We start from the raw sequence: 27,617 nt of genomic DNA, 5'->3' as shown, positions 1-27,617 counted from the left end.
TCTATATTAAGCTCAAATACTTGAATTGAAGACCATCAGTTCTGATGTCTGCTCTAAAACCATTTGTTTGCCCATGTATCAAATGTTTAATAAAATGAAATGGAAAAATATCAACACAGCCAATTTCAATTATCCAAAGAGCAATTTGTCATATCACTGACTTTTAAAAGTCAGTGCTGGTTGTCCCATCTTCGTATCAGCACCAGCAAACAAATAGTGCATTCTCTGCATATTTGACCAAAGTTGTCATCCACTGAGAAGAAATGGGACATTTGCTTCCATTTTTTGTTGCATATTCAAAGGTACTAGACCGTGTGTTCTAAATGTACTGGAGTCACAATTTGTGGCCTGTGTCACTGAAAAGCAAATTGTTTTTACCTACCAGTCTTTCCTGGCTCAAGCAAATCCAGATGTTGTGGATTTTCGGCATCTGACATCATGTTGAGATCCCTAAAGGAAGCCATAAGAAGCCTGAGACAAAAGGAACCCTTGGCCCACCCTCATTGAGGTATTAGAGTAGATAAAGGAGACATGGATTATGGCAGAAAGCAGCTCCCAAGCATGACCCCCTTTTTGGCTGATACGTGTTTGTGACGCTATTAAAGTCGAAGAGCTGAGAAAAATGGCAGTTCTGTGGTGGATTTTTAAATGGAATAAATGCAGGTTTACATCGAAATACAACCACTTTCCACGATGTTCAGATGAGCTAGATGTATCATTTCTTTACCTAACATCGTCACAACACTTTCACTCACAATGAGCTTTGAAACCAGCTATGTTTCATCTCCACTGCGGTCCTGTGTTATTCCTCCTTTCTTGCAACTCATTAGGCCTGAATCATAGCAACTTACTATGACGGTACTGAAATTTGAATACAGAACCCCCTTGTTCTAATGCAGCACAAGCTCCAACTGCGCTCTCAGCAAAGGATTATTTGTTTTTACCCTTACGTTTAATCACTCTCCCAAACTCATTTTGATTGACCTTTTCCAATCACAGAGAGAAATTCAACACACAGCCCACCAGAAGACATCGAAGGGATTAACATCCATGGGATTAACATCCATGGGAACTTGGCCATAAATTTCAATAGGCTGTGGATGGTACCTGAAAGTCTATATTTACTATTCAGTTTATAGCAGGGTCCCCAAACTAAGGCCCGGGGGCCGGATGCGGCCCAATCGCCTTCTAAATCCGGCCCACGGACGGACCGGGAATCAGCATGTTTTTCCATGAGTAGAATGTGTGCTTTTATTTAAAATGCATCTCTGGGTTATTTGTGGGGCCTGCCTGGTGTTTTTCCATGAGTAGAATGTGTGCTTTTATTTAAAATGCATCTCTGGGTTATTTGTGGGGCATAGGAATTTGTTCATATTTTTTTTCAAAATATAGTCCGCCCCCCCACAAGGTCTGAGGGACAGTGGACCGGCCCCCGGCTGAAAAAGTTTGCTGACCCCTGGTTTATAGTAAGGAACAAAGAAATTCTCCTCTAATATGTGCACCAAGCTTCCTTCCTTTTTAGATAAAAATGGTGCACAAAGTGTTTCACAGGTTCCACCTTAACCATTGTGGATAAAGAAGCCATGAAAAGCCAAAAATAATGGAAACAGAAAGATGAGGAAAAACTCACAGTCTTACACATATTTCTGCTTCCCCACTCAGCTGACTGATGATACTCTGGACTTCTTCGTATGTTTTGGCCGTCAAGGGAATGCCATTCCATTCCAGGACCTGCATCCCTAGGGTGGCAGGGCAGAACAGGGTGAAACACAGTTATGCCACGGTCTGGATTAGAGCCAGTATCTTGAACATATATAAAGCGAAAGGCCCAAATAGCAGTTCAGTGTAAGTCAGTTTCAATGGGCCTTTGAAACTTAACAAAACGTCAGAGCCTTTCCACTGCACACTGATAAAAGAAGAAAAAGCAAAACCCAAGACCAACATGTCAAATTACCTGTGTAGGTTAACATAGAACGATCCAACGGTAAAACCGTGGAGCATTTGTACTTGAACAAACCAAACTGAACGGGAACGGGAAACGCGAGAGGAAACTGGGAGATGGAAGCTGGCATTCTTTAAGCTGCAATCATTCTTGACATGCCCTCCTTGGGAAGAACTCATTGAATGTAGAAAATTAGAATGTCATGGATAAAAAGAACAATCAGCTTAGCCTTCTCCCCAGTATTTTTTAAGGATTACAGCTAGATAATAAATGCGACAGACCCTCCAAGTGCCCCTGTATCAGGACATCCATGATTTAGAGAAGCTGTCCTGGTTTCTGATTTGATCCCGGAATGTCCCGCTTTTCCTTAGGATGTCCCTATTTTCATTGGAGAAATGTTGGGGTGTATGGAGTTATCTGACTCCCAAGCTGTCTGAAGGCAAAATTATAGTTTTTTAATTATGTTTTTATATATGTTGGAAGCTGCCCATAGTGGCTGCGGCAACCCAGGAAGATGTGCGGGGCTTAAACAGTAAAATTATTATTATGGAATGGGACGTCCCTATTTTCATCAGGGAAATGTTGGAGGGCATGATGTGAAGTGCTTTGAATTCTTGAAAGTGCTATACAGTGGAACCTCGGTTTATGGTTTACGAATTTTCGGTTTACAAACACCACGGACCGATCTGGAACGGATTAATTCACTTTCCATTACTTTCAATGGGAAAGTTCGCTTCAGTTTATGAACAGACTTCCGGAACCAATTACACCCATGCTTCGGTTTAAGTACGCTTCAGGTTGAGTACTCCGCGGACCCATCTGGAACGGATTAATCCACTTTCCATTACTTTCAATGGGAAAGTTCGCTTCAGTTTATGAACGCTTCAGTTTATGAACAGACTTCCGGAACCAATTGTGTTCATAAACCGAGGTACCACTGTACACATTTATATCATTATTCTTTGAAAAACTGCACTAAGGAATTGGGCTGCCTTATCTTATGCTTTGGACTTACCAAAACGATTGGCCACCTCTGCCCAATTTGTGTATTACAGAGTTGGCAGTATCAGGCCATTTCGTTTTGGAAGGCATTTTCAGTACCAAACCTCACCAAGACTATTTTTTTATAACTAAATAAGACAATTTGCTTGGCTTTAGAAACACATCAGAAACTATGGTTTTAATGCAGAACTATCCCTGCTTGAACTGTTATTTACCAGCACGAGTCAAAGCATAGAAGCCCTGAGGCTTACAAATGTAAACTGTCCCTTACAGGCCAACTTATACAGGAATAATAATGCCACAGTTCCAGTTTATCTCATGGGGCTTGTGCAGGAGAACTTTCCTGGCAAACTGCTCCTTAACTAGCTAATCAAAGTCAACATGCAAAACAACACTCCACTGCATTTACACAGCACAAAAGTGACATTTCCTTGATCTGGTTCCACTTACATGGACAAAACAGAATCACTTAATTGATCCCATGTTTATTTTGAGACCTGTGCACGTGATAAATGAGAGAACAAAAAATAAAATTATGTGATAAATTCTGAATAAGAAAATAAATGGAAAAAGCAGAATATTGTTTGAGGAAGACACAGGGAAAGCAAAATTGTGTACAAAATAAATTTAAAAGGGAACTCATGAAAATGTTTGCCTGATATTCCCATGTCTCCAACATACCAAGTTTTTAGGGTAATAAATGAAGTCAAATATTTAACACCACTCACACAGCAATGAACTTACAAAAAAAAACAAAAAACAGAGGCTATGTGAGGAATTAGTAAAGTACGTGGAGATACTGTACAGAGGTGTCTTTTATAACTTAGTCTGTGCTTTCCTAAAATAAATTCTCGTAAAAGTCTTACTCAAATTTATAATATTTCTGAAGGCTGGAGACAATCACTGCCATGTTTATATACTGCTTATATCAACTGAGTTGATATACTAGGGGTATGCAGGAGAAATCCAGAAGAGCAATTTTAGCCAGATAGAATGGCCCCTCTCCACGTCTCTCATCGCTACTGAAATATACGGTACTTGGAGTCGAGAGTGAATTTCATGCTCTTTATTCAGCTCGTAGTCATCAAGGAGAAGAAGAGAAGAAGAATGCCCTTTCCCCAAAACCATCTGCTTATATATATTATTTAAACAATGGGCTTTGCGTGATTGGCTACTTCAGGGGCAGGGCTACACCTGTGGGCCAATCAGTTTGTGGATTGACTTCTGCCAGCAGCCTGATTGGCTGCTCCTGCAGGCCAATCAGGTTGCGGATTGACTTCTACCAGCCGCCTGATTGGCTGCTCCTGCAGGCCAATCAGGTTGCAGATTCACTTCCACCTGGAGTTGGATTGGGTGGCTCCTGCGGACCAATCAGACTGCTGATTCTGGATCCTATTGTTCTATGATTCAGCTCAGTACATAGCAGCTACCATCTGAAATGGTGTCATTAGGAATTTAAGATAGCAAGTCAGGGCGTGGACCTGTGAAACACATGGTGTCCCACTGAAATCAATGGACTTAAAAGGGTTTAACTTTGTTAGGCGTGTGCCTCATGTGTGTTTCTTTGCCCCAGGTTTTCTTTAGCTCTGGAGCTTTTTGATAGTCAACGTGTTAATGTTATTTTTTGCTACTTCTTGAGCATGAATCACGCAGGAGCTCATTATTGCTGCAGACACCTTAACTTCCTCCCCAATTCATCATTTGTGTCCGCGGTGAACATTTCCCATTATTGCAACAATTAATGTACTTGTTAAGATGGACAATCTGTTCCCTGTAATAAAAATTGCCTGCTTGGATCAGACACTGCCGCATGGACATTTTGTGCTGCATCAGGCTGAAAGAATTGGAAAATTACATAGCTGGGAGGAAGGATCCAAAGGTAACCCCCCCATTAGGACCGCATACCCCCAAAGGTTCCTAATAGAAGGCCACAGTGGGCCCTGACACTGGGAACATGAGCAAACGAGACCCAGAAGGAGAGCTGTTACCCAATTAAAGAAATCTTGGGCTAGTCATTGTTGTGTGTTTTAATCAACTGGTTCATTAAATCTGCATGCATTAGCATTGCAATAAAACAGTAGGACTGTAGGAAGCTGCCAAACACTCGGTCTAGTATTAGTATCATTCATCCAGCCCAGCATTGTCTCTATGGACTGGCAGTGGTTTTCCAGGTCCTTGGGTCAAAATCTTCTTCACCACCTGCTCCCTCCTCCTTTCAACTGGAAGTGTCATGGGGACATGGGGCTTTTTATACACCACAAAAGCTCCCTGAGATGCACAAGGACAGAAATGGAGCCCAAGAAATGAGAAGGAGATGCTAGTGTGAATCTTCAGGTTTGCAGAAGTACAATGTAAGTCACAGAATACTGAATGGCAGTTAGGAGAATAATTCAACCCTTGGAAGGAGTCCAATGCAAGCTCCTTATACCTTGCAGAAAGTGGGGGAAACTGCTTCCACAAACTGCTTCTCTATCCACACCTCACACTATGCATATGTTTGTATGCATTAAGTTACCTAGAGGTGCTAGAAATGATTTGTAGATTCTGATGCATATGCCACAAATCCCCTTTAGTGAAAATCCAGGCTATCAATGCTTTTTTGTGGGTGGTTTTTTATATACCAGAAATCAACACTTTAGCATTGGATATGCAAGCTCATATTTGGGGCAGGTCTTTCCTATGTCCTCCTGACCCTAGTTTCAGATCATAATATGCAAACATATTACCCAATAGAGATTCAATGCCCTTTGCAATCTTCAACTTTAAGCCAAGTTCAGATCATAATTCTCACCTGTGCCCCCCAATGGAGCATTTACGTCTTACATATTTGTTCATCAAAACTTTCAGTGTTTTTAAATTGAGCGATACTTACGTACGTGCTCAGATTGCACATCTAGTTACTTATAAAACAGCAACACGCACATATGCAATAATATTGTAGAGCTGCACAGAAATACAAGCCAACGGGTGAAGAACCGCAACAAACATGGGGTAACTATTGGAAATCAAGGGACAGATCACAATCATCTCTAATTCCATGGACGTGTTATTGATGCATGAAGGGGTTAATGCCATAGAGTAAGCTGTCCTGCCAGGCTTAGCTAGGTCACTACCCCTCACCTTGAGAGGAAGGTAACCAAGCCTTTTGTTCATTCTCTGTCTACCTGAGAAGCTCAGTGTGTAAAGAGGTCTGAGCTGGTTGCTCCAAGCTCTGACCACATGACTTTAACAAGCCTCTTTTGAGTTTCTATTCCAACAGCTTGGGAGAATTCATCACTGTAGCTAAGCCAAGTTTTAGTACCTGTGCAACTTTTTCTGAATGCTGTATCAAAAAGCACACGAACCCAGGGCTGTCTCAAGCATGTCGGGCACCCTGGCGCCGTGGTGCGGAGATCGCTCCGGTGCCCCCCGCTCCGCCCCGTTTCTTGCCGCGGCTGGTGGGCGGGTACAGCGTGGCTCTGCCCTGTGCCGCCCCCTGCTGGCCAGGCGCCCTGGTGCCCTGCGCCACCCAGCCTACCCCTAGAGCTGGCCCTGCATGAACCTGACCTTTGGAGAGAGTTAGGTAAACCATTTTTAACATACCAAATGTGTGGTTTTTTCTATTCTAAGGGAAGAGGGAAATTTTGGAACTGAAAATGAAGTCGGTTTTAGATAATAACACACATCTCAATCATCCGGTAAGTTGTTATACTTAGAAAATATGATGCAGCTTTCCCACAAACGCCTTGATTTATTTCCTCCATCGGCTTCAGATATACTTTATCTAATTCTGTGGAACCAATTTTCCTTACCAAAACCGCAGCAGAGATAACAATAGGATCCACAATAGGGAACAGCTGAAGGCATTAAATAAAAATTCACTTTTAATCTGGAATTTAACATATTTGTTAATACATTGATTTACATAAGCTGCTAATTTCATAGTATTCTTTAATGGCTTTTTATAACAGAAAAGTTCCCATTTTCTAGTTCCATCTGTCGAGTACTAGCCTTCTAGAAAGAAAAGAATTATCGTAGCAGCACAGGCATGACTCTCCATCTTCTAAAGGAAACTTTCATATGCTCCCAAGAAGAATGCAAGGAGATCTCAAGTCCCATTAATATCCATACACTAAAGTGGCTTTAAATAACCTTTGAGATTTAAAATATGGATAAAATGGATTGAGAAAGACTTCAGAAATAATGAAGAATAACTCTTTCACAAGTTCCAATCCATCAGAGGACAGAAGCATACCACCCAACAGTCCCGCTTTGAGTGGGACATCCGGGATTCACAAAAATCACCCTGCCTTCTGTCTGAAATCCCAGATGCCCCACTTCTGCCACCTCACCTCCTTCTCTTCCTCTGCCATGAAACGGGTGCAGCATGTTGGGAAATTCCATTCCACCTTAAGGAGCAGACGTGTGAGATTGTTACATGTCACATGTCTGTTTACGTTACAGCACAGTCTGCTGGGAACTTCAGTTGTGTACAATTTTTGTGACTCTCTCTGAGGAGACGAAGGAGAGACGGCATGTTTTCTTTGTCCTGATTTATGCTTAATAAATCTGCTTCTAATTATGCTTTCCAGCCTGTTTCTGAAATTTTTCTGTAATAAGACAGCTACTTTGAGATCTTGTATAGAATGTCCTGGGAGACATTGCTCTGGAGCAATAAATAAATAAGTAAATACAGTGGTACCTCTACATACAAATTTAATGCGTTCTGAACGCACATCCGTAAATCGAAAAAAATTGTAAGTCGAATCCCATAGGAATGCATTGGGAGAAAAAATTCGTAAGTCGAAGCAAGCCTATCTAAAAAATTTTAAGTAGAAAAAAATCCTATCTAAACCGCATCCAAGATGGCGGACGGAGCTCCATTCGTAAGTAGAAACATTCGTAAGTTGAGTCATTCGTAAGTAGAGGTACCACTGTAAAGCAAAAACCTGCTTGCACACAAGCTTTTAAGTGTGGACCTGAGCCTCGAAAGAGTAGGGCAAAAGGTAAGTGTAAATGAGCCCAGACTCGATATGAAAAGTTGCTCCTCTCCCCTCTTGGAAACTCTGGAGAGAATAGGCCAGGTCCAAGTGTGCCCAGTTTAACACAACTACTCCTGTTTTCTGGACAGCTGTTAGAGAGGAAGAAAGGGTTATCAAAGAACCAAAGAATTGTAGAGTTGGAAGGGACCCCAAGGGTTGTCTAGTCTAACCCCCTGCAATGCAGGATTTCTAAATCTAAATATAGGCATCATATTGCCTTTCTAATAATAATAATAATAATAATAATAATAATAATAATAATAATAATATATTATTTATACCCCGCCCATCTGGCCGGGTTTCCCCAGCCACTCTGGGCGGCTTCCAACAGAAACATTAAAATACACTAATTTGTTAAACATTAAAAGCCTCCCTAAACAGGGCTGCCTTCAGATGTCTTCTAAAAATCTGGTAGCTGTTTTCCTTTTTGACATCTGATGGGAGGGCCACCACCGAGAAGGCCCTCTGCCTAAGTATTTATTCTTAAAATGAGAATAAATACTACTATACTAGAATGTTAATACTGTACCCCTTAACAGCTGTATCAATTAATTAAAACTTACAGCTGAATGCAAGAGCAGTTTTCAGACTCCTTCTGGGGGGATTTTAGAGCGAGAGAATGTTTTTCCTGTGACTATAATGCAATCTGCTTTGGGGCTGGATAACCACCAGATTCTCCTGGGAGTCATATTCATGCCTGCACTTCAGAGATATTTCGACGGGTGGCTCTTCCCTGGTTGTACACAGAGGAGAGCAGGGAAAGTGAGCAAAGGCAGCTCTATAAATCACTAAGACAAACACTGGGAGATTAGAGCTGTTCTAGTACAGTCATAAATTAAGCCAGCCAAAAGACAAAATGAAAACTGAGGGTGATAGAAAGGATATGGTGCAAATAATAAACCGGCTAAAATTTTGCCTGATACTCATCAGAAGAATATGCGACCCACCAAGCCAAATGCAACCAGCCAGTTGCGTATTGTGGCTTGCCAAGCTGACCCTCCCATAGAGGCTGCCCTATGTGGCTGATGGGGCTGTGGCAGAGATCAGGGGCTACCAAACACACGGCTGAATATTATTCCTGCTATATGAAACTCCATCATTTTTCAGTCTTGCTGGGGAAACCAAACAACTACCCAGCTCATTTTGTGACTGTTAACCAGTAATTGCTGGGAGATTACCAAGGCGTAACATTACAAAACCGCACACACAGCTAGATTTCCCAACTAGTAATATCTTTTGATGCATGTGGCCGCCAGCCAGTGATCAAGTAGAACAAGGGCTCATTTTTTATTAAAGATTTATTGGTTTACAAAAGTATGTGCAATGTCTCTTTTTTCAAGTTACATTTTCTGCAGATCAGTTTCATTTGTTGAGACATTAGTGTTACTTTAGGAAGAAAAGAGGGAAAGAGGTGGAGGGGGGGAATGGTGAGTGGGGTGGGGTCAGGTAGCGAGGTTTCTATTTTACTTGATATATGTGTGGGGTTTTGTGTCAGCGTCGCCTGTGCAGGTTCTCTTGGCTATTCACTTGTGTTCCTTTAGTGGTGAGAGAGGTTGGGGTTGGCCTAGGGTGTGGTTGTTCATTTGTGATTGGCTGTGGTGAACTTTGCTTTCATGTGTGAGTGGGGTTGGTGGATGTTTTGGATCAGGTTAGCCATCTTGATTCGTATGCTGTTGGTGGATTCTTGTCATTGTCTTATTGGGCTGTGTATGTGATAAAGAGGAGCCATACCAGGGAGAAGGTGTCTTCTTCTATTTGTCCCTGTGTCAGTTTCAGTTTATTGGTTAATTTTTCTAGTAAGGCTGTTTCCCATACTATTTGGTACCATTGGTCCATGCTTACTCCTGACAGGTCTCTCCAGTGTCTGGCTATGATGTTTCTGGTTGCTGAGAGTAGGTGGGTTATGAGTTCTTTGTGAAGGCGTGGCTTCCGATTGGCTGCAGGGAGCTCCTGCAGGCAATCAGAAGCCGCAGAAGCTGTGGCAGATGTTCGGGTTCCAAAAGAACGTTCGCAAACCAGAACACTCACAACTGGGTTTGCGGCATTTGGGAGCCAAAACATTTGAGTGCCAAGGCATTTGGCTTCCAAGGTATGACTGTACCAGCTATTATTAGTAATAAACCCCTAAAATTGCTTGGGGCCAGGCTCTCTGAAGTACTGTGTATGCAGGGCCGTCTTAAGCACATCCAGCGCCGTGGCTCAAAGATCCCTCCAGTGCCCCCCCTTCCCAAAATTTAGAGTTCGGGGGGCAGCACCACCAGCCCCCCCACCGGAACCCCGGTTTGGGGGCTGCAGAGTTGAGCCCCGGCCTCACAGGCTCCTGCCGGCAGCTTCGGGTATCGCGGCGGCAGCCAGGAGCATCTCTGGAGCTTGAAGGGGCAGGGCGGTTGCCTGCTCGGAGTAGCGGGGCTTTTGGGGGACGCCTGTCAGTGGGCTGGCCGGCACAGCCCTAGAGGAGTGGGGCCAAGGCGGCTCCTGCCCTTGGGGTGCCATGCGCGACAGCCGCCAGGGGGCATCCCGAGGGAAGTTTGCCGGGAGGGCAAAGGCTCCGCGAGGGGCAGTGGAAAGGGCGCTGTCATGGTGCACCGGGATTGCGGTGCGCCCCTGGTGGCCTGGCGCATTGCGCCACCCAGCCTTGCCTTAGGGCCGGCCCTGTGTGTATGCCCTTATCAGCCTGCACACCCAGTACGTCTATCATGGAGGCCTTGCTTTGTGTCCCTCTTCTTTCAGAGGCTTGTTTGGCTGGGATGACAAGGGCCAGGCAGAGGGCCACATTTCCTCTCCTGGCCTGATGATCCCCACTCCTGTAAAACAGTGATTGTGAGTGGGCATTATTGTCTTGGAATATGTTTAGCAGGGCCAGTTCTGGGGTGATTTCTAATACTTGCTTAGTTATTTTGCATATTTCTTTCATGGCTGTTGTCCAGAATAGTTGGATTTTTGGGCATTCACACCACAAGTGGAAGTATGTACCTGTGGAGGTGCACCCTCTCCAGTATTTTGGTGAGGTTCCTGAGCATATTAGTGCTAGCTTCCTTGGTGTTTGGTACCACCTGTAGGTGAGTTTTAGAGTGAGTTCTTTCCTTTTCGTTGATATGGATTTAAAGGGGAGTTTAGAAGCCAGGGCTCTAAACCCGTTAAAAAGTGTGAAGGCTCCGTCCTGAGATATGCAGCAATAGGCAATATAAGGCTTCTAAGGGCTCATCCACACTTTTGTTTGTTCCGTGATTTCTAGGCACGGGTCCAACAGGTTGTACTTTTTGTCCTGCCACGTTCTGTGGAAAAACCCATGGCTCTACTGCTGAATCGGAACAAACATCAATCGGATTGACCAGCTGACGCCTGTGGATTGATGTTTGTTTCAATTTAGCAGTAAAACTCTGGGTTTTCCTGGGGAAAGTGGCAGGATAAAGGAAAAAAGCTCTCAGACCCGCGGCCTAGAAATCACAGGGCAAACAGAGAAAACTGTGGGACAAAGTAAAGTGTGGAGGAGCCCTAAGTACGTGCACGAAAGCCTTTCTTTAGCCAGAGAATGGGGCAAAACAATGTTTGGCTGGTACAAAAAAAACTATAATTTTATACTGACCAACAAGCCATTACTGTCTGTTCATCATTAGCAACAGCCTCCCAAAATGTTGCTGAAAATAACAATCCTATATAATAAAGTCCGTGTGTCTCTGCGTCCAGTCCCTGTGTCCCTGTGTCCGCGCTACTGCGCATGTGCCCCACGGACACAGGGATTGGACGCAGAGACTGGACGCATACACACGCACATGCTCTCCCCCCACCCCTCTGCCTACCGTTTCCCTCGCGGTCCTCAGAAGAATCACAGCCTTCTCCTGGGCGCCCGCTGCCCAGCTGGGCTCAGCAGAGTGCCCCGACGAAGCGGTGGCCGTGAGAGGGGCCAGCCGCCCCCCCACGCGCTGCCACCACAGAAAGAGGCCGAATTGCGGCCTTCTCCTGGGCGCCCGCTGCCCAGTTGGGCTCAGCGGAGCGCCCCACGAAGCAGCGGCCGTGGGAGGGGCCAATCGGGCCCCCCACGTGTCGCCACTGCTGAAACAGGCCGAATGTTCTAGCGCCCGTTTATTAAACGGGCTGAATGACACTAGTGAAACATAAAGCAACGAACTGTACTGATTTCTGAATACTTTTTTTCCTCCTTCTGCAATATTTTCATTTCCTTCTGACTTCACTGTTTATACAACACACACATACACACACCATGTAAATTCTTATCTATAATTCTGGATGACCTCATGCACCTTGTGAAGTTTATGCACAGTGCATTTGTCTTTAAGGCGCCACAAAAATCCTTGTTGCTTTAGATGCAAGAGACCTATCCTCTTGAAATAGTTCTACTGGCAAATATCAAGATGTTCTGATCTTTTAAAGCCACATGCCTCATAAAACAGGTTGTATTAATCTACTGCAAGATGTCTCTGCCAGACCAATTCTTAAAATATAGAAGAAAAGAGTATAGATATTTCACTCTTAAGACTAGACTCTGTCACAGTAGCTTGCAATGTATTATATTTTCCACCAAGACCAGCACACTATTAATAGAATACAATGCTCTAAGAACTTTGAAAGAAACAGTCTCTTTGTTAAAAAGAAGATTTTTTGGAACCATGAAGAACTAAAAGTATGCAATGACCCTCTGAGAATTTTTTTTTAAAAAATCTTTAAAGATACCCTGAGCTAGAAGCTCCAGATTTTGCTACCACATTGGATTCAATGGCAACTTTTTTTTTAAAAAAGTGCAATTCCCCCTTAATAGACCAAGAGGCCAAAAGCCCCACACAGCTCAGTGGTAATAGATAGTTACAATATCACTTTTAGCAGGGACAATTAGCTGCTAAGGGGAGATGAGCCAAACACAGAAAAATAATGGAAGGAGACAAGCAGAAAGTGGCAAAACAAAATCTGCTTGTCTCCCGAGAAGCCTTCTAAACCTGGCAGCACATGTCTACTTTTCACATGGTGCATGTAATCCATGGCCACCCTATAGTCCCTTTCATTGCTTACAACCAGAGCAAGTTCTCAGCTGTCAACCTTCGCCATGACACCTATTCCTTTATTTTCATACCCAGCTTTTTGAGCAACTTCCTCTACAAAGCAGCTTGCAATCAACAAAGAACAGCTCTACTAATAAAATAGGAAAAAACAACTAAACAATATACCAGCATGAAAATGTGCACTACAGAAATAGAATATAAAGCAGAATAAAGCAGAATACAGGTCATAAAAGGTATAAAATCCAGCAAGAACTAAACATCAGTTATATACCAATAATAAAACCTTGATTCTAGTTTGGGAGAAAGTTGGCACCTTTCATCAGAAGTGTCACATGTTGCCCATAGCTTGCCCCAGAAAGCAACTGTGCAGCAGCATTTTGCGTTAGCTTTAGCTTACAGATCAAATTCAAGGGCAATCCCCTGTGAAGTTCATTACAGTAATCAAGTCTAGAGGTTTCAATGCATGGACCACTGTTGCCAAGCTATCCCTGTCCACGCATGGTTGCAGCTGAAGTCACAGCAAAAGCTGGTAAAAGACAGCCCTAGACACTCAAAACAACTCAACATCCCGCAACAAGGCTGGATCAAGGAATAGCCCCAAGCTATATACCTGTTCTTTCAGAGGGAGTGCAGCCCACCCAGAACCAGGAACCCACAAAACATCTGTCTTGGGATTCCGGTCCAGCTTGTTGACTCTTATCTTGCCCATTAACGAGTCCAGGAATTGCACAGCAGCTCGTGATTCAGATGTTGCAGAGGAATGGAGGTGTGTGCTAAATCTCCCTCCCCGTAACCAATCTGCATGGCTTCATAGATAGATGATGAACAGCTCTGGGGACAAAATAGTGCCCCATGGCACCCCACAGAACAACGCCCAAGGGGCTGAAAGGAAGTCACCCAATGCTACTTTCTGGAATCACTCTGTAGGTAAGAGCAGAAATGACTGCAACACAGGGCCTCCCATGCCTAACTCACAAAGCCGATCCTATAGAGTAGTGTGACCAATGATATCAAAGGCCACGGAGAGATAAAGGAGAATCAATAGGGGTGCTGAGAGCTGCGGGTATAGGGTGGTATAGAAAAGTTAATAATAATAATAATAATAATAATAATAATAATAATAATAATAATAATGTCAGGGATGTGGTGACTACTCTTGAGTAACGACCTTCCACATGCTTGTCTTTCAGACATTTTTATTGGTGCACATTATTTACAGTGTAACGAACTACTGATTCCATGTCTACCCACTCGAGTCAGATTCCTGCACTGCCTCCTCCCCCCCCCCCGTGTTCTGGACCAACATAAAAGCCTCCAAACTGAGAAGCGCCTCCCTTTCCTCCTCCTCCTCAATTCCGGCGTCGGGGGGGGGGGACGGGTCTTCTGTCTGACCAATTCCTGTCCTCTCTGTCCGCCTCCCTTTCCTCCTGCCTATAGAGCAGGGGCTCTTGGATGCTGCCAGAGCCCTGGCCCCCCCTCGCCGTTCCCTGACTCCCTCCATCAGACCCTTCGCTCTCATGACTGCTGGGAGATGGACTGCTTCGGATGAAAGGGGGGGTTCTCTATAAGCCCTCCCCCTTACAAATAATAATGATGTTAGCAACTGGATGCAGCTGTCAATAACGATTGGATCTAGGGTGGCCTTCCTTAGAAAGGACAACCCCATCACATAAAGAGGTTTTAGTCATGTCCTGGACCCACCCAGCGGAACCCCCACCCAGTTAGGGAGGGACTGGTTTCCCATGATTCACTTATCTCCTTAGCTCTTTGTGTTTTGGACTTCACTGTGGTGATCTTGCTGTTTTAACCATTTAATATTTATGTATTATTCTACAACCTCACATCAAATCTCCCGCCCTTCTCTCCCATACAATAAAATCCAATTAAAAGCGTAATCTGGTCACACACCAGTTCCCAACAACTGAAACCCCTCTTCTGCAACTCCAGCAATATGATCGCCACCAAAATGGTGAACTAACAAGCTGCAGGAGAAAAAACTGAGCACTCAAATGCCTCTTGCTGGCTGCCAAAAATTAGTACCCTTGACACCAGGCAGGCCTCTCTGGGGAGAGCCTTCCATCCCATAGTTGAGGAACGACTAGGTCCCCTGTCTTGTATTTCCCAGGACTCCCTCTGTTTCGCCTCAAGGATAAGTGATCTCTGCAAACATTTCCTGAATAACTTTGAACAGGACAGGATAAGTACTTTACCTTCTACAAGTTTTCCGGTTTGCTCAGCACTTCCACCAGGCAGGATCTTAGCAATGTAAGCACCAATTTCTCCATTGATTCCAGGAACTTCTTTCCCTCCTACAACTCGGATCCCAAGTCCATTGCCTGCATTCAGGAGGGGGGAAAAGCACACATGGATTAAAAATGTATAGAAAGAAGGCAGCAGTAGCTATCAATATTTCTCTATTTTCACACTTACATGCTGGTTTTCTACTAAAGTATTCAAGTATATGAAAAACACAAACGCAGTAAAATAGTAAGTACCATTAAATAACTAGTTTTTCCCTATTTTGTACAAGAACTAATACACACACTACACTTGACCTAAGCCAAAAGACTGAGAAGTGATGCAAGAATTAATATTATCTGTCAGCTCACTGATGTAAGAAAACCAAAGTTTGTTTTGCTGTGTAATCCCGTGTCTATTCAGGAGATATCATTATTAGTTATTGCCCATGATCATACAAACTGAACTACAGACAAGCAAGCGGTTGATGTCAAGAAGGTGAGATGCCAAACCAAGACAAGCTTTTAATTTGCTCGCAAGCCATGGCTAATTTTTTTTTAAAAAAAAGCCTCATAAAAGTTGAGCAAAAGAACATCAGAACCATGAATAGTCCCAGGAAGCAGAATAAAACTTCACAGATCTCTCATCTGAGCAAAATTTGTAATGGTAGTTTTATTCCACTAACAATATTAAGAAATCTAAGTACTAATATGATAGCAATTTAGGCATGCTTAATGTACCCCCCCCAATCTCTATAATTTATATGTTCCCAATATTTGTGGGGTGGGGTGGGGAATACCTGAGATAAAAGCCAGAATCACAAATGTGATTAGTCTCGAGTCATAAAAGGGTAATTGCTCAGCGCTGTCTTCCAGCATTAACTGCACATGCTTGCAGTAGTTTAAGTGCTCTTCCGTTTTTATCTGAGTACAATGTCTCTCTCTCTCTCTCTCTCTCTCTCTCTCTCTCTCTCTCTCTCTCTCTCTCTCACACACACACACACACACACACACACACACACACTGTTTGAGGCAGGGCAACTGCTGGAAACCCCAGGAGGAGAGAATGCTCTTGTGCTCAGGGGTCTGGCTTCTGGGCTTCCCATAAGTGACTGGATAGCAACCGTGAGAAAAGGCGAGTGGAACAGATGGGCCTTTGGCCTGATCTAGCAGAGCTTTTCTTAAATTAGACCTGCGTGTAAATGGGCCTTTTGGTGACGAGCTCGTTTTACATGGTAAGCAAAGTGTGAACACATCCACATAGTTGTTGCACACACTGGCTGCATCCACTAGAGCTCAACACACTTGCAAACCTCCTCAAGACCCTCCTGCCCTCGCACGTTCTTTTGAACACAAGGCACACATGGACCCAAAACGCTTCTTCTCCTCTACCGTCTCCCCCTGTTCTGTCATGAATCAGGATATTTTGCTGACAAATGTGTTCAAGTGACATTCATGGTAGTAACCAAATATGATATGTCTTGTGTGATTAAACGTTCTGTGAAGTTGTTGGCCGCTGTCTGTCTCGGGGGACAATGGAGGAGTGCACCTTCGGGGGTGAAGTTAAACCAGGGGTCCCCAGACTTTCTGCGCGGCGGGCCGGTGGCCGCCGCGCCGACCGCACGGTGGGCCGGAGGGCAGGGGAGTGCGCGCGCAGCGGGCCGGAGGGCGGGGGAGTGCGCGCCCGTGCGCATGCGCACACGCACACGGGTGGGAAAAAATCGCCAAAAAACGCTTGTGCGCATGCGTATGGGCCTCCCCCGACCCGGAAGTGCACCAGAAATGACCTCTTCCGGGTCGGGAGAGGCCCATACGCATGCGCACAAAGGATTTTCGGCGATTTTTTGCCGATTTTTTAGATCGTCGCTGCGCCGCGCGCCGTGAGAGCGGGCGGCGGCAGCGGGCGGCGGGGGTCGTCGCGGGCCGGATTGGAAGGCCGATTGGGCCGCATCCGGCCCGGGGGCCGTAGTTTGGGGACCCCTGAGTTAAACCATTGGGAGAGTTGTGGCTCCTGCTGTGGTTGTAGAGGCTGATAGGGGAGAGACATGTTTTGTTGCAGCTGGGGCAGAAGAAGGTTTCCAGTGGTTTTGGGAAAAGGAAATTCCCATGAAAAACTGCCTTCAGGTATATATACTGGGAGGGTAATCCTTAGTGTGAGAAGTATCAAAAAATGTCTGAATTTGAATTTCGGTACCTAAGTACAGATTTCTTATTTCTATTATTTCCTCCCTTTCTTCAGAGAGTTTATCGCTATGCTAGAAAACTAGTCAGCAATAAGCAAGAGGCTCAATGAATTCCACAGGAAATCTTCTTAGACTCTGACCTTCTGATTATCATGAAAATTCTTGTTGGAGAAACAACATTTCAAAGGGAATTTTATACGTTTACTGTAGATAAAATCCTTTCAAGTTGCTTCAAAGCTTGAGGAATGGCAATTAATTGAGCATGTCTTTAACTGAGCTCCCAAGGCTATGAATCAGGCATATTTGCAATCTGATCTCCAGCCCTTGCTACCATAGGCAAATAATTTCATAGAAAACAAAAAAATAACTAGCATTTAAACTTAAATCACATATGTTTCAATACACAAAGAATATAATTGGTTGTTCTATCCTACTCCTTAGTGTAGAAGCATTATCATTATCATTTTATTATTATTTAGTTTTACAGTGCACTTCAGTAACATTAATATTTTTCTCCAAGAAACCCTAATATATGCAAATCATATAAATCATCTGAAGTTTCATTTGAACATGTTTGGCTTGAGCTCTTTTCTTTCAGAAGAAGCAGAACTGCGCCCCATCAGCTTATGTAAAAACAACAATATTCTGTTGATGGGCTTGGTTCAGAGGCATCAACTCTTGAGGTGTTAGTTTATTCACTTTGCATTTTTGTTGTTTATACATACAAAAAGTATGCAGAAATGACAAACCTCCATGAAATAAGGGGGGGGGGAGAGGGTGTGTGTGCAGCAGAAGGGGCTCTCCCAGTTGAGGTGGGAGCTGGAGCAATATTCTTTCAGATGTGGCACCCAGAGGGAGGGGGCAGCCCGATGCCTTTGCCTTGGAAGGCTAAGCTGGCCAGGGGGCTCTGCCTTGACCATTGTTGTTGTTGTTTAGTCGTTTAGTTGTGTCCGACTCTTCGTGACCCCATGGACCAGAGCACACCAGGCACTCCTGTCTTCTACTGCCTCCCGCAGTTTGGTCAGACTCATGTTCGTAGCTTCGAGAACACTGTCCAACCATCTCATCCTCTGTCGTCCCCTTCTCCTTGTGCCCTCCATCTTTCCCAACATCAGGGTCTTTTCCAGGGAGTCTTCTCTTCTTCTCATGAGGTGGCCAAAGTATTGGAGCCTCAGCTTCAGGATCTGTCCTTCCAGTGAACACTCAGGGCTGATTTCCTTCAGAATGGATAGGTTTGATCTTCTTGCAGTCCATGGGACTCTCAAGAGTCTCCTCCAGCACCATAATTCAAAAGCATCAATTCTTCGGCGATCAGCCTTCTTTATGGTCCAGCTCTCACTTCCATACATCACTACTGGGAAAACCATAGCTTTAACTATACGGACGTTTGTCGGCAAGGTGATGTCTCTGCTTTTTAAGATGCTGTCTAGGTTTGTCATTGCTTTTCTCCCAAGAAGCAGGCATCTTTTAATTTCGTGACCATAGGGAGGCTTAAAACATCCAATCAACAGAAAAGAGGGAATGGAGACGAATTGATATATATGCACAGACAAACAACCATTTGCATGCCCTTCAGAAGCATGGTTCTTAAAGTGTTTATCTATTTATTTACATAGTGTTTAAGTTATTTTTTAATAAAGCATTGTTGCAGCTAACCAATGTCAGAAACTCCCCTTGTTCTAGGCGCATTTTGCGACAGGGAATTTCATTAGGGCAAGCAGTTCCTGAGCTCTGGGCACAGTACTGCGCCTAAGATTTCAGATGAAAAAACTGCAGAGTGGAAGGAAAGGAAGACACCTAGACACTCTGTTGTTGCACCTATAACCTTTAGCTCCTAGCTTTCATATCTCAGTTTCTAACACTGCATCTAACAATCTAACATGGATCATATTCTGTTCTCATTGAGTGTTGCCACTTATCCAAGATGAACAACTGCTTACTAGATGATGGACACCATCTCATACTTCATTTGCATGCCATATAATCCATATTCCTGTGAAGCCAGATGCTCTTGCTTGCTTTACCTGAAACAGAGTGGTCCTTTGGGTCCCTCGGCAATTTCAGCCTTGCATGGGGAAAGATGTATTGAATAGGCTTCCCAATAATCTATGGAATAGAAAGTGTGCAGGCTGATTAAAGACAGAACATGCTTCTTTCACAATGACTTATCAGAAAAACAATAATCTAGTAAACACGTTATCTTTGGAATCTCTCCCTCTCTCTCTCTCACCCCACAGCAAGATATCCTGATTTTATATCAGGCTAGAGATTGGTTCCTTCATGATGTGGAACCAGGGCACTCCCATGAGGATAAGGCCAGCAAGAGAGATGCCATGCCCCGCTGCCCCAGTGATGCACCGAGCACCACAAGCCAGTGTGATATGATGATTTTTTGTAATCACCCCAAACTGAGATCCTTCCAAACTTGCTTCTGTGAAGGGCTCTGTTCATGTCAGTATCACTGCTTCCCTGTTTGCTTTGGGACTTGACTCAAAATTCTGATGTTGACCTTTAAATCCCTAAGGGGTTAGGGCCATGGTGTGACGGATTGGGCTGGCTTGAGTAGAACTCCAGGGTGTTAAGTGTTAAACCCAGCCTCTTAGTTGATTGACGGCATTCCATTCCATGAGGGGCGGGACAGCCACGGGTTTAAGGAGGATGGGTAGCCGTTAATTCGAGGAGAGAGGGTTTTGGGAGCGTGAGCGTGTGGGAAGTTGTGGGGAGTAGAGTGTTAGAGAGGGATGCAGGAGGTGTATTAACAAGTTTGTGTTATATGAAAAGAAGATGATGAACTAAGAGTTTAAACAAATGAAACCATAAAGAAATATACAAGTTCTCCAGTTAAATAAAGCTTTCATCTATGTTTGTGTCAAATTGGATGTTCCTCCTTATTCCAGCAACGTATCTAAACTCAAAAGGGTGGTGACTGAAGAGGGGAGATAAAACTAAGCCTGAGGAGCAGGTGGATAGTTTGCATCTCACAGTCACGCACAGAGGAGGCAAGTGGAGGGAAAAGAGTGCCTTGCAGAGGCTAAAGTGCTGAGGCAACCGCTGCTGAGGTGAACCTGAGTTGAGAGGGAAACCTTACTGAGGGCACAAGATTGTTCCTGTAACATTTGCCTGGAGTTTTTAAAGATACAGAGCCACGTTATTTGGAAAGCTGGAACTGTACTCTATGTACTAGCAAACCAATATAAAAACAGGGAGTTTATTTGGGAGAAAGAAGGAATAGTGGGTTGTTTGAACAATAACCGAATTCCTTCTGCACACTGCTAGTAATAGAGAAAGGGAGGTACGTCGCATATATGGTGGCAGCGGTGGGATCGTCACACCGAAGGATCGGTGACGAAGGATCGTCACAATCTGAAGGATTGCTTCGTCCCATATGACTCCACCCACCCTTAGATACACCTTGCCCTTAGTGAATAAGCAGGTGGGTATGTGGGTCGGGAGATTTTTTTTTTTTTTTTGCTGCTACATTCAAGCTTTGGGGTATAAATTGCCCACACAAGGTTCATTTCGTCCAATGCCCCAGTATCTCTGCTATTTGTGTTTACACATCTGGAGTGATTTAATAATGAAGCACATGAAAAATCACAATAGAAATAAAACTCAAGATACGTTTAAGGTTTGGACTAGACATAAAGATGTATGAGAAAGGAAGACCCCCCAGTTGGATCTCTCCAGTAGAAGCAGGTGCAGTAAAAAGATTAAATATGGACAGAGCTTGGGAAAAGTATAAATATCTTCTTGTTTACTAAGAGGGCAACATAAAACTAAGAGACAGGTAGGAGATTTCTAATTGGCTACCTGATTGGTTTCAATATTTTCAGACAAATGAGAAGTTCAAAAAAGATAAGGAAAAAGGATTTATTCAAGAAGGCTCAGAATTTGAGAACAGATTTTGGGGTCCAATAAAAAATAATCTCTAAGATACTGTTAGAATGGGAAACTAAAGATGAATTTATAAAGGAAGCAAGGATTAAGTGGACCATTGACACTGGGTATAATATTGAAATTGACGAGTGGGAAAAACTATGGAACCAAACAATGAAGTTCTCCGCTTGCTGTCAAATAAGAGAAAATATACTAAAAATGCAATACTGATGGTATAGAAAAGACTCAAAAATCTTTTGGAAATGTCTAGAAGCTAAGGGTACATTAACAACTTATGGTGGAAATGTAATCAGGCAAAGGAATTTTGGGAAATGGTGGACAATGTGTTAAAAAAAAAAACTCTTTAAATTTACATTCTTTCTTGGCATAATTGGAAATGAGTTACCAAAAAAGCCCATAATTTATTCTTATATGCAACAACAGTTGCAAGGATAGTATACACGAGGTACTGGAAACAAGGTGGATCCTCTTAACAGAGGGGCCATGTTGGGCTCGGCCCCTGGAACATTCTCCCCAACCCGCTTTCCCCACCCTCAGCCGGTGGAGCCATGGCATTAGCCAATAGGCAACGTGGCAAAGTTGTGGGGTTGGAAGTTTATATACGTGGCAGTGCGACGTGGGGAATTTATCTTGCTTTGCGCTGCCGACAAGATGGGGACAAGATGGCACAAACCACAACGTTCCTAAACTGTTTTATAGATTTTAAAGTATAACAGAAATGGTGAAAGCGAGGTTGTGTAATTCACTACTTCACATGAGTCCATCCTAACACAAATCTTCTCCTCTGCTGCTGTTTGTTTGTTTGTTGTGTATATTAGTACAAGCATTTGCTTGCAATGTTTACTTAGACACTTAAATGCCTCTCAGAAACCATAGCACAAGGGCTGTTAAATAGCAGATAGCAACTTTTAGTATATGCTTCATATAGATGGTTTTCAACCATTAAGATGCTAGCTATCAAGTTTAGCAATGGTCTCTTGTAACCATAGCTGCCAAGTTATCCCTTTTTTAAAGGGATTTCCCCTTATGCTGAATAGGCTTCCTCGCGAGAAAAGGGAAAACTTGGCAGCTATGCTTGTAACATACATCAAATTTTAAAACAGTGCAGGGTAGTCTTCATACTGTTTACAGTGATGTTTAATGTGAACTACCCTGAGGCCTTCGGTTATAGGGCGGTATAGAAAATAATAATAATAATAATAATAATAATAATAATAATAATAATAATAATAATAATGTAGTAACTTGATTTAAATTAAGGTTACCTGATTTTTTTCAATGAATCCAGGGACACTTTCAACTTCAATGGATTTTGTCAGGGGACTGATTTGTAAATCCAGGGACTGTCCCCAGGAAATGGGGAAGTCTGGTAACCTTAATTTAAATATGATTCGCATCACTTTGGGAAATATGTTTGCCATTTGCAATTTTGTCTGTCAGCGCAGGTTGATGATGAAAGAGGACACAGTACTGAACTTCTTCTCTATGGCTCCTATTACAGGCACAGCAGCCATCTTTCAATTTAGGACTTAACAGTCCTTTCAATGTAACTGCTTAAAGCTTTTATTCCTCTACTAAGGAAGAACAGGGTTACTTTGTCTAAGCTTAACAATTGAGCCTATTAGATAAGGTCACCATCCATCTCTGCTGCTGGTTTGCCTTGTGCCTTTGAGGTTTTTTTTCCTTTTCTTTAATTTTATTTATAAGTTTTCAGTTTGCACCCATATCATTTCCCATTCTTATACAGGAGTTCTTTTGGACTTCCCACCCAGCATTGCATGACAGTTCTTTGCACGTCTTAATTAGCTGCAAATACAGTGGACGCTCGGGTTGCCAACGTGATCCGTGCGGGAGGCATGTTCGCAACCCGCAGAGTTCGCAACCCGCAGCGCCGCGTCTGCGCACGCACGGGTTGCGATTCAGCGCTTCTGCACATGTGCAAAAGCACGATTTAGCGCTTCTGTGCATGCAGGAGGGCCGAAACCCGGAAGTAACCCGTTCGGGTACTTCTGGGTTCGCGTGGTGCACAATCTGAAAAGACGCAACCTGAAGCATCTGTAACCTGAGGTATGACTGTACAATAATACCTTCACCTTCTTTTCCACCTTCCCATAACCTTTGTAATGTCAACTGCTGGCCAAAAGGCAACCCCTACCTGGGATTTATATTCAAGATCAACCTTTTTGTAAATATTCCCCTAAATACTCCCACTCGCTCCTCATCTGTCGTCTACATTTCCTACCTTAGATGTCATACCTGCAAGCTCAGCATATTTGATTTGTTTATTTCGGAGTGGCCACTCCCCTGCGATCTACTCACAGAGTTAAAAACTGGCAGTGATCTACCCCCTCTTTTGGAGCTCAGGTCAAAGTTGTTGAGCTTTTTTTAGAGAGGAGGAAAGCCCCATTTTGGGGGGTGCAGGGTAAAAATGTTGAACGTTTTTAGGGGACCCAAACTTGTTGAGCTTTGTTGGGGGGAGCCAGTGATCTTCGAGTGATCTACTGCAGACGTTTAGTGATCTGCCTGTTGGACATGCCTGCCCTAGCTTAACGAATCCACTTTGGGGAGTTTTGAAAGTGAGGGGGAAATGCACAGAAGATTATGTGAAGTAGTGAGTAACCGGAAGAGTTATAAACACCCCACAAGCAAATTAGGATCACTGCTCATTGTTGTATAGCTGCTTCAGAAAAAAAAAATCATAGCCTAAACTCCACATAAGCACCGTGCAATCAAACCTCAAGGAATGCTCAATAAACAGATTTCCTGGAGGAGCCATAAGAAAATATTCCAATTCAGTCGGGTAATAATGCTCTTGGAATACATAAGGCACCAGGCTCAAAGCAATGCACAGATTTTGGCTATTCGTTGCATTGCTCTGAGCCTGGTTTACATTTCGAGGGCATGGAAAATAGATAGAACACCTTCCATACAGGGGTGGAAAGAGGAACATTTGGGACTTATTGGTACATGGATATAAACAATTATGAGATGAGAGAATTAACTTTAGAAATATGTCAGAAAAATTGGGCACTTTTTATTCTTTGCTGGTCTTCGCATCATACAAGGGAATCAATGTTGAGGGGTCTTTTAAGCATGATGTAACATATGAATGGAACTGGATGCGGTTTTGTTATATATATATATATATATATATATATATATATATATATATATATATATATGACCTATAAATTGTAATTTATAGCCTCATTTATTTTGACACGTTCATCCCATTTTAAAAGAAATCCCTAGAACATATATACTTGTGCACTGACGTGCCTTTTTTGGAGAATGCACAGCCAAAGAAACAAAAAGCACTTGCCTTACAGTGCAATCATATGTACGTCTACTCAGAAGTAAGCTCCCTGGGTCTTTCTCCCAAGTAAGGATTGCTGCCTCGGCCTATTATATTTTTATTACTTCCACCTGCAGTGTGTTACAATCAGTATAAATCCTTGTGATAAACAGCCTTATAAACATAGACTTTAGAGTTTACTGGTACCCAGAGACCAGTAATATCCTTTTTTTAATTGCTTGTAGGAAACTGCTTAAACTGTGGTTGACATTACGGTATGAAGTCAACCTATACAGCAGTAGGCTTCTAAGTACTGTAGAGGGGTGAGACTGGAGGTGGAGAAGAGATGCTGGCTTTCTGTGTTACATTACAAACACCAAAACTTATTCCTCTGCCCAAAAACAGTACATAGGAAAACGTAACACAAAAATATGTAGCACTGCAAAAAACAAAACAAAGAGAGACTATGCAATCCCTAGTTTCCCTCTGAGTATGGCATGTGCATTAACCTGGTTTAGGGGTTGCCCCCCGCCCATGTTTTAAGGTATACAAAAGTCTTGCTGGAGCACTCTTATGTCTCCACAAAGAAAATGAGGCTACAAAATATGAGCTAAGCTCAATACGCTGTTGGTCTCCAATCTCCATCCACCTCAAACAGCATGGCCAGTGGTCAGGAATGGTGAGAGTTGTAGTCCAGCAAAATCTGGCAGGCCACCCCTGCTATAAAAAGGAGGCGGGACTGGATGGTTTTATGACAGCTGGGTTGCCAATTTTTACAACAGGGCTCCTGCTTTGCATCTGCCTGTGAAAGCAGCGCAGGCTGAATTTCCTTCTGTCACGCAGCTCTGTTTTTCTCTGCCCATGGAGAGTGCAGACTGAGAGGACAATATATGGCTCAGAGAACTGCGAATGGTCATATCTGGGCTGAGGCTCTTGTCCCTGTAAAATGGGAAGCATCCCATCAGGAGCACATGCTAGAGGTTGGCCTGGACAAACATGTGTGGAGTAATTGCTGTGATTCTCTCCTTTGTACAGTAGGCTCCACCTCCAGCTGTTTCCACAGGACGAACTGTGAGGGGAGTGAGACTTTGCGCTGGAGAAGAGCCTACAGCAGGCAGACCCCTTTAAAGTCCTTTAAAACTACAACGAAAGGCTCGGAGCTACAATCACCAAAACTTTTATTATTGTTATTTATTAAATCTGTATACTGCCCTATGTCGGGACGTGGGTGGCGCTGTGGTCTAAACCACAGAGCCTAGGGCTTGCTGATCAGAAGGTTGGCGGTTTGAATCCCCACCAGGGCAGTCTCGAGCAGGTTGGGCGCCCTGGCGTTGAGGGGTGGAGATCGCTCTGGCGCCCCCGCCCTCGCAGGGTGCAGCATGGCTTCCGTGTGGCTTTGCCGCGCAGTGCCCCGCCTGCCGGCCCGGTCCCCTGGCGCCCCGCGCCACCGGGACTCTACCCAGAGCCGGCCCTGATCCCCATGACCCCAAACAGGTGAGCTCCTGTTGCTTGGTCCCTGCTCCTCCCAACCTAGCAGGTCGAAAGCACATCAAAGTGCAAGTAGATAAAAAGTAATGCTCCAAGCAGGAAGGTAAACGCCAGAAGCGGCTTAGTTATGCTGGCCACATGACCTGGAAGCTGTACGCCGGCTCCCTCAGCCAATAAAGCAAGATGAGCGCCGCAACCCCAGAGTCAGTCACGACTGGACCTAATGGTGAGGGGTTTTCCCTTCATACTTTTCCCTTTATACTGCCCTATACCCGAAGGTCTCAGGGCGGTCCACAGGATAAAATCAGAATATAAAACTTATGTTTTGATCAGGGAAGCTCCATCAACACAGCAAACCTATGGGAGATCCTGATGAAGAAGCTTCTCCACCTTCCACCTCCTTCTCTGGCTGGCTGATTTTAGAATTAAAATACCCTGTCTGCCTTGGTTCTTTTAGAAGGCCAGAGATGGATTGTCAGGAGTTTGGGGGAGAGGTTGGGCTGCATGCCTGCCCCTGCTTCTAATTCTTGGAATAGCCAGGCTAGCTTCCTGGTGAGGTGACAGCCTAGGTCAAGGGTAGGCAAATTAAGGCCCAGGGGCTGGATCCAGCCCAATCGCCTTCTAAATCTGACCCGCGGACGGTCCAGGAATCAGCATGTTTTTACATGAGTAGAATGTGTCCTTTTATTTAAAACTAGTCTCATTCAGCCCGTTAAGGAAACGGGCGCTAGAGGTGCGACGGGGCCGTGGCTTTCCCTCCCTTTCTGCGCTAGGCCGCGGGGCGCACCAGGAACGCAATTAAACAAAGTGCTCTCCCGTCGTGTCCCGCGGCCGAGCGCAGAGAGGGAGGGAAGGCTGCGGCCCCGCTGCTCCTCCCACGGGCCAGGTAGGGTTGTCAGGAGGAGGAGGCCGCGGACCAAGATGCCGCCATCTTGCTCAGCCGCCACAGGGGAACGGGAAGCAGAGGGTTGAGGGGGGGAGAGCGTGTGTGTGTGTGTACGTCCTGCCTCTTCGTCCAGTCCCTGTGTCCGTGGGGCACATGCTCATTAGCGCGGACACAGGGACTGGACGCAGAGACACAGGGACTTTATTATATAGGATGTATCTTTGGGTTATTTATGGGGCATAGGAATTTGTTCATATTTCCCCCCCAAAAATATAGTCCGCCCCCCCCCCCCATATTGCTGAAAGCAACCTTGCTGAAAGATGCTACACTAGGGGTGCTGGCAATTCCTCTCGGTACTGCCTGACCCTTAGAGGAGGTGTACCAGGCTGTGTGCATGGAGCTGCTGCCATCTTCCCTAGCCAAGAATGCTTCTGGGCACCCAAGGCATTCTGGCTGGTAAGATGGGAGCAGATCTGGCGACTCAGTCCAGCCCTCCACTCAAGACTGATCCTTTTTTTAAAAAAAAAAAAAATAGACAGGTACAAACATCTGATGCAATGGCCTCTGTTCTTGCCGACAGGATGAAGCCTGTCACGAAGCAATGTTGCTGAGTAAGGCTAGAGCAGGGGTCAGCAACCTTTTCCAGCCATG

The 27,617-nt window shown here is 44.3% G+C and overlaps 1 protein-coding gene across 1 annotated transcript in view; it reads right to left on the bottom strand.

Annotated features, from left to right (window-relative positions):
• PCLO (piccolo presynaptic cytomatrix protein) overlaps nucleotides 1-27,617 on the bottom strand; it is a 230,630-nt gene that overhangs the window by 64,559 nt on the left and 138,454 nt on the right. Inside the window, exons 9-12 of the mRNA XM_060275141.1 lie at nucleotides 19,425-19,506; nucleotides 15,191-15,316; nucleotides 1,631-1,739; nucleotides 383-450 (exon numbers count right to left, since the gene is read on the bottom strand). Coding sequence (XP_060131124.1) covers nucleotides 383-450; nucleotides 1,631-1,739; nucleotides 15,191-15,316; nucleotides 19,425-19,506 — 385 coding nt within the window. The remainder of the gene's footprint in view (nucleotides 1-382; nucleotides 451-1,630; nucleotides 1,740-15,190; nucleotides 15,317-19,424; nucleotides 19,507-27,617) is intronic.

The sequence above is a fragment of the Zootoca vivipara genome, chromosome 5 (genome assembly GCF_963506605.1).
Source record: "Zootoca vivipara chromosome 5, rZooViv1.1, whole genome shotgun sequence".
Lineage (NCBI taxonomy): Eukaryota > Metazoa > Chordata > Lepidosauria > Squamata > Lacertidae > Zootoca > Zootoca vivipara.
The sequence above is the reverse complement of the archived record's forward strand: the minus strand, read 5'-3'. Positions and strand labels throughout refer to the sequence as shown.